This window comes from Rhamphochromis longiceps, linkage group LG12 (assembly GCF_057381845.1).
Source record: "Rhamphochromis longiceps isolate RC_006_pf linkage group LG12, R_longiceps_female_GT1.1, whole genome shotgun sequence".
Taxonomy (NCBI): domain Eukaryota; kingdom Metazoa; phylum Chordata; class Actinopteri; order Cichliformes; family Cichlidae; genus Rhamphochromis; species Rhamphochromis longiceps.
The window spans coordinates 12,576,624-12,592,229 of NC_140568.1; the positions used below are offsets into that span (position 1 = coordinate 12,576,624).

The 15,606-nt window shown below is 42.9% G+C and overlaps 1 protein-coding gene and 1 long non-coding RNA gene across 2 annotated transcripts; both read left to right on the forward strand.

The window, feature by feature from the left end:
* Positions 1 to 3,371: 3,371 nt before the first annotated feature.
* LOC146656993 (uncharacterized) lies at positions 3,372 to 4,988 on the forward strand. Its single transcript, XM_085424782.1, has one exon. It carries the CDS (start codon positions 3,426 to 3,428, stop codon positions 4,986 to 4,988), a length of 1,563 nt encoding a protein of 520 aa, XP_085280908.1. The 5' UTR covers positions 3,372 to 3,425.
* Positions 4,989 to 12,246: 7,258 nt separating this feature from the next.
* LOC146656994 (uncharacterized) lies at positions 12,247 to 13,401 on the forward strand. Its single transcript, XR_014914001.1, has 3 exons — positions 12,247 to 12,933; positions 13,020 to 13,137; positions 13,269 to 13,401. It is a non-coding gene; the product is annotated as an uncharacterized LOC146656994 (long non-coding RNA).
* The last annotated feature ends 2,205 nt before the right edge of the window (positions 13,402 to 15,606 follow it).

The window sequence follows — 15,606 nt, forward strand, 5'->3', positions numbered from 1 at the left end:
TTGAACCGCATGCCTAAGCCACACGTGTCTGTAGCGCATGACTATCATTCAGACTGGAAGGATTTAGGAAATGTGTTAGCCAGGGTTGAAGCAGACACTTATGAAAAAACGGAAGACACTCATGAAGGCTGGCTTCAAGGCCGCCGGACGGGTTGTTTCCGACACACACTGGGTTGGCTGGTCGCAGTCAGGCCCGCTGTACACCTAGCCGATGCCGCTGAAACACATGCACAATTAACTGAATGACATCAGGCAGCACTAGCTCAGCTGCCTAAAACTCTCTGGTCTACAGGCCCTGCTGATGTAGGCCTTATAAAAAATGCAGATGAAGTAAGAGTAAAACCTCTCTCAAAACACAGACCACTGATATCTCAATACCCACTCACTACTGAGGCTAGACATGGCATTCGCCCAGTGATAGCAGACATGGAAAAGGCAGGAATTTTAATAAAAACAAAGACAGCCACCTGTAACACTCCTATCTTTCCTGTTAAAAAAGCTATCACGGGTGCATACCGTCTAGTACATGACCTGAGAGCTATAAACGAAGTGACTGAACAAATCCCACCTGTGGTTGCTAATCCACACACTATTTTAAATCAGGTCACACCGAAAGAACAGTGGTTCTCAGTAATCGACCTTTCAAACGCTTTTTTCTCAGTTCCACTACATCCAGACTCACAGCCATTGTTTGGCTTCACCTTTGAGGGTCAGAGGTACACATACACTCGTTTGCCCCAGGGTTTCCAGAATAGCCCAACCCTCTATGCAGAAGCACTGAAGAAGTCAATGTCTAGCTGTAAGCTCCCACAGCTAGGTCAATACTTGCTGTATGTAGATGACATTTTAATAACCGGTCACACACAGCAGGCGTGCAAAGACAACACACTTGCTGTGCTACAGCATTTGGCTGAACAGGGCCACAAAGTCTCAAAACACAAACTGCAGCTGTGGAGTGATAACGTCACATATCTCGGGCACACACTCACAGGCCAGGGCAAAACACTGCTGGGAACCAGAAAGCTGGCAGTGCAAAACACACCCAAACCTAAAACAAAACAACAGATGATGAGTTTTTTAGGTTTGTGTAATTTCTGTAGAGCTTGGATTCCAGAGTATGCACTAACAGTTCAGCCACTCCAAGACATGATTTATGGCAAAAACCTCGCTTTGCGCGACACAATAACGTGGACGGTAGAGGCAGACACAGCATTTACTAACCTAAAGGTGGCTTTACAAACAAATGTAGTCCTGGCCCTGCCTGATTATGACAAGCCTTTCGTGCTGCATGTTGATGGGGGGGCCGGCTACATGAAGGCAGTTCTGACACAGGCTTTTGGTGACAAACAGCGCCCTTTAGCATTCTACCCGTGTAAGTTAGACGCTGTAGTTTCGGGCCTGCCGACTTGCGTCCAAAGCTGTGCAGCGGCCACAGAAGCAGTAAAGAAGTCAGCAGACATTGTCTTAGGGCACAAATTAGTTGTGAAGGTCCCGCATGCTGTCACATCTATACTGCTGCAAGCCAATCTCTCTTACCTGACTCATGCCAGACAGCTATCGTATGTAGGCATTTTACTATCACAGTCTCACATCACACTGGAAAAATGTGGCACACTGAATCCTGGGACTCTAGTGAGCACACCAGCTGATGGAGATGTGCACAACTGCCATGCAGAATTAGACAAAGACACCAAACCCCGCCCTGACATCCATGCTGAGCCACAAGCTGGTTTTACTGATGTCTTTGTGGACGGATCGGCCTCTAAAGACAACACAGGCCGTAATTGTGTAGGTTACGCAGTAACCACAGACAGTAGAATAATAGAAGCAAAACCACTTTCTTCTTCATATTCCGCACAGAGCGCTGAGCTGATAGCTGTTATTCGTGCATGTGAAATACACAAAGATAAACAAATAAACGTTTATACAGACAGCCAGTATGTTTTCTCTGCTGTGCATCATTTTGCAAAGCTCTGGCAAAACAGAGGAATGATTACATCAACCGGTAAACCAGTCCAGCATGGCAGCCTCTTACAACGACTGCTGACTGTAATAAATTTACCACAACAACTCGCATTGTGTAAATGTGCAGCACACAAAACTGATAGCTCTTTTATTACTACAGGCAACAATTTTGCTGACAGTGCCGCAAAACTGGCGGCACAAAAGACAAACATGACACTGATGGCAGTAAACACACATCAGATTCCACTAGATGTGTTGCAAAGTGAACAGAAAGCAGCAAGCACAGCAGAGCAGGCAAAATGGCTAAAACACGGTGCAGTTCTGACAAACGATTTAATGACGTGTTATGGCAAGCCAGTGTTGCCAAAATCGCTCCACAAGATGGCGGCATTAGTGACTCATGGCTGTACGCATTTGTCATCGGGGGGAATGACCTGTATTGTCAACTCTCATTTCTACACTGTAAATTTTGAAACTTCAGCAAAACAATTTGTCAGAACGTGCATGACGTGTCAAAAATATAATGCTCAGGGTAACCTGCGACCAAGAAGAGGCCGTTTTCCAACTCCGCCTCATCCTTTTCACACAATTCATATGGATTTTATTGAACTAAGCGAATGTCAAGGGTCAAAATACGCCCTAGTGGTTATAGACGTGTTCTCAAAGTGGCCGGAAATCTATCCAGTGAAAAAGGCAGATGCAATTTCAGTAGCAAAGTGCCTGTGCAATCACTTCATACCCACATATGGCATCCCAGCTTTGATACGATCAGACAACGGCACTCATTTTGTAAATGATGTCATCACTAAAGTCTCTGAAGCACTCGGTTTCAGCATAAAACACCACTGTGCTTATCACCCTCAGAGCGCAGGCCTTGTAGAGAGAACTAACGGCACTATAAAACAAAGGCTCAGGAAATGCATGGCAGAAACAGGAAGGCCGTGGCCTGAATGTTTGGGTTTAGTGAAGATGTGGATGCGCTTAACACAAGGCTCCCATAAACTAACTCCATTTGAAATCATTCATGGCAGGCCGTTTCCACTGCCTATTACCAGTCAACCAATAGACAAAGCAATCAGAGAAAACACATTAGCAGAATGGATGTCTAAGCTGTTAGAAAACAAAGAGATCATTGTACATAATCAACAACCTGATGATGTTTCTCCAGTGTCTTGCAGACTAAAGCCCGGTGACTGGGTTCTGATCAAGGTGCTCCAAAGGAAAAACTGGAGCACACCCAGGTGGGAGGGGCCATACCAAGTCCTCCTCACTACACCGACCGCTTGCAAAATTGCGGAACGACCATCCTGGGTCCATCAGAGTCACTGCAGGCGAGTCAGTGAAGCCATCTAAACACAGCTGACGGCAGGCGTGCCTACTTGTTGTGATCTCGCCCGGTGGAGGGGTCAGCTTTCCTGGCCGGGGGGTCTACTCGCGACAGGAGGGTGTGTTCCGTCGTCATGAGGTGGTGGCTCTTATCAACTGCAGCGGCCCTGACCATGGCCGGGCTCTTCACCTTTGCTTCCATGAGGGACAACAAGTCACGCTATATGGAGAAAAGGCAGACACTGTATGACAAAGGAAAGTACACCAAGTTTCCCCATGGCTACGCCACTAACTTCTGGTGGCAGTTTATGAACACTACAGCTCATTTGAATAACAAAACTGACTGCTATGCATGTACCCATATGCCCCTATCCTCACAGACGTCTGGCCTGTGGCCGTACAGCATACCTGAAGATCGCAGTTGGTGTCTGTTGGGCCTGGCAACACATCCAGGCTACGGTACTCTTTGGTCCAAAGCCAACTACAGCATCCCAGCAAAAGCAACCTGGAGGTCATCGTCACTCACAAATGTGAACTGTTCTGGACAGACCTACCTACTGACCTGGCCCCAAGTCTCAGACCCACTGCCTGATGTAATTCTACTGAACAAACTGAACGCATCACAACTGCCAGTATGTGTGATGAACAATGGATCGCGGGCAGTGGGGGAGCTGCCTACTCACCTATGTAAGCACATATACACTTTCTGCCCACCAAGGAACGAGAGGAAGTGTATGGCCTGTTCAATCAACGCCACCTGTGCCAGTAACACGACGCTGATGGGCCTAAACTGTCGCTCCGACTACAGCTACCGAATGCCACTACAAACAAAGACTCAGTACCAGACAGGATGTGCACGGACGGCACCCAGCAGCAGAGGAACCAGAGTTTTGGCTGACTGGTACTTCCTATGTGGCAACAAGGCTTATCTGTCACTCCCTGAAGGTTGGGGAGGTCTGTGCGCCCTGGTGGAATTATCAGATCACGTTTTCTTCATGCAAAGTGTTGCACATCACCCAAGCAGCCGGCAGAGACGTGAAGTGGACACCGCCTCCCCCAATTCTTTCGGCATTACCGTGGACACTGGAGTGCCGGGAGAGTTTCGCATCTGGGGAGGAGGAGTGAAATTCTTACAGAGCTTGATCCCCGGCATTGGAGTTGCCGAGGTGCGGGATCACGTGGAAATCAACCGATATGCTCTGCTACGACACATCAACTTAACTAAGACCCTGGGAACCGCCTTAGCAGGAGAACAGCAGGCCATCAGAACGATGGTGCTGCAGAACAGACTGACACTAGACCTGCTAACAGCATCACAAGGAGGAGTTTGCAAGCTGATCGGGGAAACATGTTGCACTTTTATCCCTGATGGATACGAAACTGGAGGAGACATTTATGAAGCTTTGCAGAATTTGACCGCTCTGCAAAAATATGTCACTGAACACACACCTGGAGCAGCTACAGCACAAAGCTGGCTGGACTGGCTGTTCAGCGGTTCATGGCTGGCTGCTGTAGCAAAGCCATTTTTCCTTCTAGGTATCATCATGATAGCACTGCTCATATTAGTGTTGTGTGTGTTGCCATGCCTAAGAGTAATGATTTCACAGATGATAACAACTACAATGACTGCTTATGTTGCCGTGCCTGAAGAAGAACAACATCCCGTTGCAATTCTGTTAGAGGAGAACTTGTACTAGCTGCTAATAAATGACGTGGTGATTAAAAATGACTTGTCAAGTGATCATGCACTGATTAAAACATTAGTAGGTTATGCAAGTTTTCATGCTTTTAATTTTTTGAAGTCTTGAGTTTTAAACAAAGTTTTTCATTTTAAATATAAGGTTTCCATCCTTGTATTTTTTGAAGTTTTCATTTTACATATTAGGTTTTCATCATTTTTAAATATACAGTTTTCACTTTACTTTTCACCCTTTTATTTTTTGTAAGTTTTCGTTTTAAAATATATCCTTTATTTTTTGTAGTTTTAGTTTTATTATTTTTTCTTGTTTATTCCACTTGTTATTTCATTTACTATGTTTTTCTTTGTATTATTTTCTTTTGTTTTATTCTTTAGACCAAATGACTGCCATTTCTGCTATGCTGACATTTTGAAAAATTAAAAAATTGTTTAAGATACTTAATAAATAACCTTCACAGACAATTGTTGTATACATTTAAAACAAGTTAAAACAGGAGGGAATGTTACAGGAAAAATGTTTCTATGTTTCTTTACCTTCTTTTAAATGTGCAAGCATGCCCTTTTGTCTATGGTTAGATTAGTTTAGAATTATCTTTTTAGACTTTCTCAGCAAAGACATACTGTTTTGGGACATATTGTTTTAGATTGTTTTATCTCTCACAGCCTTCTCCCAGCTCTCTGCTGACGAGACTAGCGCCACATATGGAGTTGTTTATTTTATTTGTTTTGTATTTTCTTATCCTGTTCTCACTGTCTTTCCTATAAAAATTACCAAGCCACTGTGCATGGTGTGAGTTGTCCTTAGCAGCTCACCCGTGTACACGTTTGATAAAGAAAGTAACTTTGTCTCATTGTGTCTTTATTTCTCCTGGGTTTTTTACAGAGTTTTCCCCCAACAATGTGTTAGTCTAATTTGGTTGTATGGGGTCTACATGGACCTTCTGTGTTGTAAGTTATAGTGATTACACAGCCATTAAGGATCAAATCAGCTTCTAAAAAATTTTCTGTTTTTTCTCCCTCTGCTTGCTTCTTACTGTCTTTGAGGCTCGGGACCAGCACTCCTGTTGTTGGACAGAAAGACATCAGTAAGTATTTTGGTTTTCCAATATATTAGCAACTGTCAGTAACATTTATATTAATCAGGCTGAACTTTAATCATACTTTAGATCAGCCTGTTTTACTTATTTTTTTATTTGTGCTTTGGTTTGGGGAAGTTGTTTCTTCACTGATCTTTTCCTGTCTTCTGTTATTAGACTTGAGATAAGACTGCACTATGCTGTTGCTGGTGACTCCAGTTATTTCTACAAGACATGCTGTGTAAGTAAACAAACAACAACAGTTTGGTCTGAAATCTTTGAAAGATCACATCCCCCAAACTTAGTTTAGAGGGTCTACACTGTATATAGTCTGCAAATTTTCTAACAGCAAAATTTGTTTTGTGCCCAAATCATTTTACACATCATTAGAATAAAAGTTATTGGCCATGTTTGCATAGCCCTTTTTAAAATGATGCTTTCATGACATTATTGTGTGTTGGGTGGTGGTCAGGGCTATCCAGACTGACAATTGGGACATTCAATGTCACCTCTCCGTTGGGGAGGGGGCCTGAGATTGTCTAAATTGGAGTCTGTTTTATACCAAATGCAGAAAAAATGTTTTAAGAAAGCAATTAAGTTCATGTTCCAAAAAATATGATTGTTTGCTTGCAGGACACCAGGAGAGATGAGTCCTCCGTCACAGATGGTGTGGTCAGTGAAGATGGTCGCCTGCAGGTTCAAGCTCATTGCATCTCCAACCCACATCCACTGCCACTGTACTTAAGGGAAGTTAAAGACTTTCTTTTGCACTTACATTTGGATCACCTCGATCCATGATAGTCATTCAGGCAGTAATGCCTGGACTGGAAACAAGCATCCTTAAAATATTACAACATTCCAGCTCCTGTGTTGGAATGAAAAACAAATGTGTTGTTTAAATGAGATACTGCAACTTATTTTCAGAATAATTAATAATAATTAATAATTAATAATATTCTAATTAAGAATAATTAAATCTGAGACTTTGTTTCATTGTAAGATTATAACAGTGATGGCAATATAATTGTTTGTTGTTCAGCAGAACAGTGTCCAGTATGTTGGCTGTTACACTTTGTTGTGTTTGAAAATAAAAGCTGTGTGAGTGGTGGTTCAGTCCATGTTATTATTGTGTGTATGAGGGTACAGTTGTCCATTGTGGGTGTGTGTATGTCCAGTCCATGTGTTAACGTGGGTCAGATGTCAGGAGGCAGAGTTCAGGAGTCTGACAGCTGTGGGGAAGAAGCTGTTCCGGTACCTGGTGGTCTTAGTCCGGAGGCTCCTGTAGCGCCTCCCAGAGGGCAGGAGGGTGAAGAGTCCCTGTGATGGGTGACTGGGGTTTTTGATGATTTTCCCAGCCCTTTTCAGACACCGCTTCCTGTAGATGTCTTTTATGGCAGGAAGTGGTGCTCCGGCAGTTTTCACAACCCTCTGCAACGCCTTCCAGTCTGAGGCAGAGCAGTTCCTGTACCAAACTGTTATACAGTTGGTCAGGATGGTGCAGCGATAGAAGTCTGAGGACAGGTGGTTCTTCCTCAGAGTCCACAAGAAGAAGAGGCGCTGGTGAGCCTTCTTGACCAGCTTGGAGCAGTTGGTTGTCCAGATGAGATCCTCGGAGATGTGGACTCCCAGGAACTTGAAGCTGCTCACACGCTCCACAGCCGTCCCCTTAATGTGGATGGGTGGATGTGGGTCAGCATTCCTCCTGTAGTCCACGATGAGCTCCTTGGTCTTCTCGGTGTTAAGCAGCAGGTTGTTCCTGTCCCACCACTCAGCCAGACGATCCACCTCCTCCCTGTAGGCGGCCTCATCGTTGTCACTGATGAGGCCAATCACCGTGGTGTCATCTGCAAACTTAATGATGGTGTTGGAACCATCGGCAGGTCTGCAGTCGTGGGTGAAGAGGGAGTAGAGGAAAGGGCTCATCACACAGCCTTGTGGTACACCGGTGTTCATTGTGATTGTAGATGAGCAGTGGTTATCCAGCCGGACGTGTTGGGGGCGGTTGGTCAGGAAGTCCATTAACCATTTGCAGATGAGGGAACTGATGCCCAGGTCTGTCAGTTTCCTGATGAGTTGTGAGGGGTGGATTGTATTGAATGCTGAACTGAAGTCTATAAACAGCATTCTGGCGTAGGTGTTGTTGTTGTCCAGGTGTGAGAGGACAGAGTGCAGTGCGATGGAGACTGCATCCTCTGTGCTCCTGTTCTGGCGGTATGCGAATTGGTGGGGGTCCAGGGTGGGGGGGAGACAGGATTTGAAGTGATTGGTGATTGGTCAACCAATTAAAAAAAAAAATCAACATGTGGTATTTGGTTGTTTAGGAAGAGGGGAAAGTTTTGGGAGTGACAGTAATGGCAGCGAGACAGAGCGAGCGAGTGAGAGAGAGAGTTTTTAGATGTGGGAGATTTGTGACGTTTAGTGTGGCGTGTATACTTGTCACACAGTGGAAAATTGTGTTTTTATATTTTGTTTTGGATCAGACTGTGTTGGTACATAGTGTCGATTTTATTTGCATGATTTTATTGTAATAGTGATATTGCATGTTTGTTTATTGATATTCCTATTGCATGATTTTATCCCCATATTTATAGTGTGTGTTTAGTGTTGATTGAACAATATGCTTTTTTTTATTCCACTGTGGATTAAGCGGACAATTGTAGGCACCTGTGAGGTGGGGGCGTTCCCCGAGGTGGCCTATCAGCCGCCAAACTGACTTAAGGGAGATAGTGAGCGCAAAGACTGAAAGAGAGACACACGAAAAGTGAAGAGCTGGAAACAAAACGTGTGCAAGCCAGCATATGAAAAGAAGGACCTCCGGCCTGACTGTGGGGCGCCACGAGACATTCGGCGATCGGCCAGCATAACCCGGCGATCCAGTCCCGACGGACAGAATAGCGACCGTGGGAGGCGACGCGTGAAATCCACAGTAGGGCAGGGGTACGCCTCTGCCTGCATCTGTGAGTATCGCTTTCCCACTGTTGGGCGCTAGGCGTAGCTTTGCCGGGGAAGGGTAACAGCGGCTGCGCCGACAACGTTGCTGGCCCGTGTCTGTTGTTTCAGGGCGGAGCTACGAGGGAGGCCGTGCGCGGGTGTGGAGAGTGGCTGGACTGCACGATCGCGCACAGTCAGGTGGAGATAGGAGCCTCCTCCCTGGTCTTCTGCTGGCGAGATTCCCCATCCCGGAAGAGGAGTTCCTCTCCTGTCTCTTTCAGCTCAGGAGAATTTGGGGGGGGGGAGTTTTTAGCATAGGGAAAAACATTCATTTAGCTTTGTGTTTTTAGTGTTTAATCATTCCTGCCGGCCGGGTTTTTAGCGGGTTGTAAACACTATTTTTATTGTATACGGGGATTTTAGCTTGTATTTGGGGTTCTGACCGTGTTTTATCCTGAAAATAAATGGTGTGTTTGAAGCCAGCTAAATTTCTGTGCTCTGAGCGCTGACCCACTCACTCCCCTTTCTGCTTGTATGTATACAGACGTGGTGGTGAAGATTTAGGTCCACCAGTTTAGCGGCTACATAATTAGTGTGTTGTGTTGTCTTGTGTAGTCGTTCTGTTGTGTAGTCGTTTTGTTTTCAGTGAGGGCACTAATGAATGTCACAAAGGCACATTTGCAATGTAAACACTCTCACTAAGTAGAAAACCAGTGGAGTGATACATCTCCTGTTGTCAAGCCTGCTGGTTTATCTTTGTGGTGTTCTCCTCTGTCTTTTGGTGGGAAAACATTTTTTTTACTGGCACACATAATTTGTGACACCTGATTGTTCTCTCATTTTAGTTTTAGTAATATTTTTAAGTTGTTGTACAAAATAAAATTAAAAAAAACCTGGCAGATGTATTGGTTGCATTTTTAGATAAATAGTTGTATATTATTACAAAATGTACAATTTATATTTGCATTTCAAGTTATAAAAAATTACTCAACATGTCTGTGTGTTTTTGTACAATAAAAAAAAATACTACCAGGATTTTAAGTTCTTTGTGTGATTTCAGATCAGTAATACTAATGCAGTATGTCAGTGAAAAAACAACTAAATTAAGTTGCTTGCTGAAAAGAATGATACCAAAGAAGGCAAGGGGGAAAAAATAAAATGAAACAATTTGAGGGTGAAATACAAACGTAAACTCTAAAGGAGTAAAAAAAAGACCGGTTGTATTTCAGACCTCAGTGGGTTAATCCAACAAATCATGAAAAAATAGATTAAATTTATGTTCACGACAGTGCAGATTTCTGACATTTTGTGTAAATTAAGCATGTAACAATGTGATTGTTTTCTAACAAAAAACAGTGTGAAACTTAAGTTAGACTTGTGTTTGTAATTGAACCGCCCCGTGTTGTGTATGTAACCCACATTTGAGTATGGCTTAGATAAAATATGCCAGAATGAGAAAAGCAGAGGTGTGGACTCGAGTCACATGACTTGGACTCGAGTCAGACTCGAGTCATTAATTTTATGACTTTAGACTTGACTTGAAATAATGTTCTAAGACTTGTGACTTGACTTGGACTTTTACACCAATGACTTGGGACTTGAATTGGACTTGAACCGGTTTACTTGAAAAGACTTGATATTTTACCCCAAATATAAAATTTAACATGCATATTATATAGAGATTGAAAATGTGACGTCATTCACGGGTAGAACCGCAAAGGATTCTGGGAACTCGTGGCAAGCGGTACTAGCGCACGCAGGCTTTCAATTGAAACCAGTCACACAGCGATAAAAAGAAACACAAAAATGTCAAGAAGCTGTTGTGTTATTAACTGCAATAGCTGGTCGCATGACAGCCACGGGAAGCCGACGGGTAAAGAGATCGGTTGTTATCGGATTACGTCGTTGAAGAGAAATTGTTCGAGCCATGTTTCCGAAGTAACAAAGATGCGACTGGATTGCAGCCATTCAAAGACCAATTATAACGTCCCAGAACCCTCCAGCTCACAGGTTAGTCTGCTCCAAGCATTTCCACAAAGGTCAGTCTGCTGTTGTAGTTAATGCGTCATTTTTCTTAACATAATTGGTGATATAGGTTACAAGCAAGTCTGGCGCTGAACAGAAATTGTCGCGCTATGCTCCTTTGTTTATTGTGCATAAATAGTGAATTGTCCTGACAGAATATTGTGTTTCGCTTCTGTTATTATGGTACATTGACAAAAACATATACTTTTATTCACAGGGTAAAACAGTTGTTTTGTATCACTAATTGTCCAGTGCGATTACAGCATACAATATTATTGTCACTGCTACATTTCTGTGATGCTACCAGAAATTATTTCCACTGCTAATTAACTACCGTTGAGCTCAAAGGTCCTATTAATAAACGGTTAAGGAATGTGTATTTATGACGACGATTTGTGAGACTGGTAAACTTATGATACGTACGATGGTCTTTACTTTCTACACGGTGCATTTCAAGGTCCTGTACCCATCCGTCGGTAAACTGTACCTGGGCTTGTTGCAGTGACCGGAAGTTACTAAACTTCATGAGTGTATGCACTCACTCCAAGAACCGTATGATTATAAATATGCATATAAATATGCTACGATGAGATAGCTGACTTCATCTAACTAGCAAATGTTTTCCAGGCTACGTTGGTGATGCAGTTTTTTTTTAAATTATATTTTTTTTAAAATATCATTTATTTATGTATGATATTTTTGTCATGCGATTTTAAAGCCGGTCCTACAAGCGCATCCAAGAATAACATGCAGCTTATCTCAGAACTGTCGGTGAAAATTATTCTTGGAGCTAGGTTTAATTGAGATGCATTTTAAAGAGGTGCAATTTCACAATTTGTGTATATTTTCTAAGTTCACTATTTTGTCATGTGTTGAGAAAAACACAGATTTAAAAATTACATGGTCTAATATTTACATTTAGCATATAACTGCAACATTATTTTTTCGTTTTTTTTTTAAAGACTCGAAAGGACTTGAAATTCAAAATTTCAGACTTGTGACTTTACTTGGACTTTTACACCAGTGACTTGAGACTCGACTCTGACTTGCCTGACATTACTTGAGACTTGACTTGAGACTTGAGGATAAAGACTTGAGACTTACTTGAGACTTGCAAAACAATGACTTGGTCCCACCTCTGGAGAAAAGAATCATTAATCTAAGCAGCACACTTCATTTATAATGAATAAACCATAGGTGCAGCAGTTAAGGAGTTAACTGTTCTGGTTTAGACACGTGTTACTCTAGGCCAATGAGCTGCTGAAACGTGGTACAGGCTCCGCCTGCCGCCCCTGCCTAGGAGGACACAGATTTTTCTCTTCTCTCTTTTTCGCTAGCAAACCTTCCATGAGCAAGCTAGTGAGGAAACGAGACACGGCGAATTATTGAGACAAGGTATGAAAAAGAGTAATATAAGCGGAGAGTTAGCATTCACCGTTTACTAAAACTATTTTATTGTTTGTATATTGCTAAGACGAGTAATTAGCTGGTTCTTTTTACATTGCTTAGTCGAGAAAGGTCGGGAGTAGTGATGGGACGTTCTGTATCGAGGCTTCGGAGCGTGTGTCGAGTAATGGAGGGGGCGTTTCCGCGAAGCGCGTATCGAGGCTTGCTTCATTTATGGGAGGAGCTGAAAATGATGACGTCCGAAGCCTCGCTGCCCGGCTGTACCACGTGACTGGTTCATGAAGTGGTTCGAACTTTGCCGCGAGATATGACAGCGATATAAACCCCTCAGACTTCATTCACAATGTGGGTGTTTGATGGAGAGTTGCGGTTAGTGAGAGTTTGGAGACCGTTTGGAGGTTTATGAGAGTGAGGAGAGAAAGTCAGGAGAGAATAGAGCCAGCTAAGAAGAGGAGGATGTCCTCCCCTGTGTGGGAACATTTTGATCTTATTCCTCCCAACAAGGTATGTAAATTTCTACAGAAGATGTATTTTCATGATACTGATGGTGCAATACAATTTATGTTGAGCTGTCTTGACTTTTGTACAAGGTGAAGTGTTTTCTATGTGCCAGGGAGCTGGGATATAACAACAACACCTCATCCATGCTTAGGCACTACAGAGCTTTGCATGAGAATAAGGGGGACACCGATTGTGGAGCAAGACCAGGTGAGCCATCAAATGCCATGATAATATAGCATGCAGTAATGTTACTAAATGATATAACAATATTATACAACTGTTATAAGTTACGTATGTGATATTTATATTTGTGCTTTATCTTTATTGTCTTTCCTCAGGAGAACAATCTCAAATAGATGAAGACCTGGTCAGCATGGTGATTGAGGACTCCCAGCTATTTAGCATTGTGGAGGACAAAGGATTCAAAAGATTTGTTAAATCATTAAATCCTAGCTATGTTCTCCCCACTAAAAAGGTCATAAAAGCAGTGAAAATTTAGTTTTTACAGAATAAAATGTGAACAGGCAGGACTGAGGCTCAAAGCCTCAGTGTGTAGCTGTCCATACCTCAACGTTACAAAAGCACAACCACTGTCCACACCCCAACCACACCTCACCTCACAGTAAATGATCATTTCCATTTCAAGCATTTCCAAATAATCATTTCCCATACTGCCACTATAAATATACACAGTATACTGCCATCACTACAATATACATGTTTTACACACTCCTTTTGTTGTTGACATTTACAGGCTGTGTGCAAAATGCCACACTCTTCAAATTCATGCCAGCTATTATTTTTACGTCCAGTAGGTGTCCTGCTAGAGCAAATGAAGCTTCATGAAGCTTCGCGTTGGGGTGAACCAATTGGATGAAAAGCTTCAGTGCTTCATGGGGCTTCATCTGCCCATCACTAGTCGGGAGTTAGAGACGACGCCATTTCATCGGTCGTGCGCCATCTCGCGCTGCTCCGTCTTTCTAATTCTGAGATCGGTGAGCAAAGTATTTTACTTGTTCATTATTTATCGGTGTTTCATGAATGCCTTGCAAGTAAAATTTTCCAGTGTTTAATGATAATTGTTTAGGAATGTTCTGTAGGAAACTTTGTTCAATTTACTGAAACCCAGTAGTTGAAGCGAATGTGTGAATTGTGATTTTATGAGGAACTTAATATGTCCCATGACACTGTCGTTGACAGGTCAAGTTTTTTTGTTGTTGTTTGGTTTAGTTTTTTTGTTTCTTTGGTTTGTATCTTCTTGGTGCATTCCAACGGATCCTGAAATTGATGGCGTTGAAGGACCAATTGACTTTGTTCTGTCCTGCACATCAGAGTGTGGTAGACCAGATGCAACAAAACAGAAACACATCACGCCATTTTGTACTAGTAGTCCCCCTTCTTCACATACATCCCTCTGGACTCGCGGGTGGGTTGTTATAAGGACTTGGGTTCACGGACTCTGTACATTCCATAAATGTGAACAAAAGTGAGTGTGAGCGGTTGGAAATAACCCTCCAGCTGATTAACTGTTGCTAATTGTAATGAAATCTGTGAAAATGCAAGTAAGTGTTAACATTTATATGCTGATGATTGAAATTGTGGTTCATTGTTGGATGTGAACTGTACTTCTAGAAAGGGTGCACCCAGGTAAGATTTCTTTCTCATCGAGTGATTACTGTGATTTTGCCAAAAGGTATCATTGAGAGAGTACTGGTACCGAAAGGGAATAATTTCATTTGTAAATGTTTTGTATGTTTATCATAATGTTCTGTTGTTTCTAAATGAAAAGAAAAATACAACTCCGGTAACTTTTCAAAACTCGCGGTTGTCTGAGTCTCATTCAGTTCGCCTCTCCTGTACGTAGCCGAACCTACTGGTCCAAATCATTGAGCTCTTTGGTGTCAAATTTGGGTGACGTGCCGTTTTTGATCTGGGAGTATTCGAAACACGCACATGAGTGTTACAGTTGGCGAGCCAGCCAGGAGTTATTGTGAAACTGCATGAGACTCATCTTATTAAGTATTACAACGATAAGAAACAATCAAAACCGAGTTTGACAAAATGGACGTAGTACTTAAAGAGGCAATTAAAATCCCTAACGCAGTAATCATAAAAGGGCTTACTAACAGCGACCTCGATGAAGAAGTAGCTATTTACCTGGGGAAAAACGGTTCAGTTAGCCGCCACATCCGTATAGATGATCCGCATTCTGAATTTCACAGGCAGATGATAGCTGAGTTCAATCATGCCAGTGCAATGGATACTTTGAATCCCCTTTTGCCACAGACTATCCAAAGTTCTGCTCAGCCTGAAGTCACGTTTGAGATTAGGAGTTTAACTGAGGTGTATGCAGCAAATGCAAGGAATGTCACCAGAGCATACATGAGACAACTGTCTGAAATGGCCAATCTTAGTGGCCACTCGCTAGAAAACATGCCCAAAGAGGGGCTAGCTAACTTAAACGCGCCCCCTCTATCCTCTCAGCCTACAGTTTCTCCCCCTGTTAACAGAGGCGAGACAAGGTTGCATGCACAGGGTGACCATTCCCCCAGCCAACCTGCTGCCGATTTCTCACAGTCTACGGATTCGATTCCAATCTTAAATCAAAACCTGATCGATCTTGACTCACCGACCCAGTTCCATCCCACACTTGAGCTTAACCCGCCCAATGTCCGG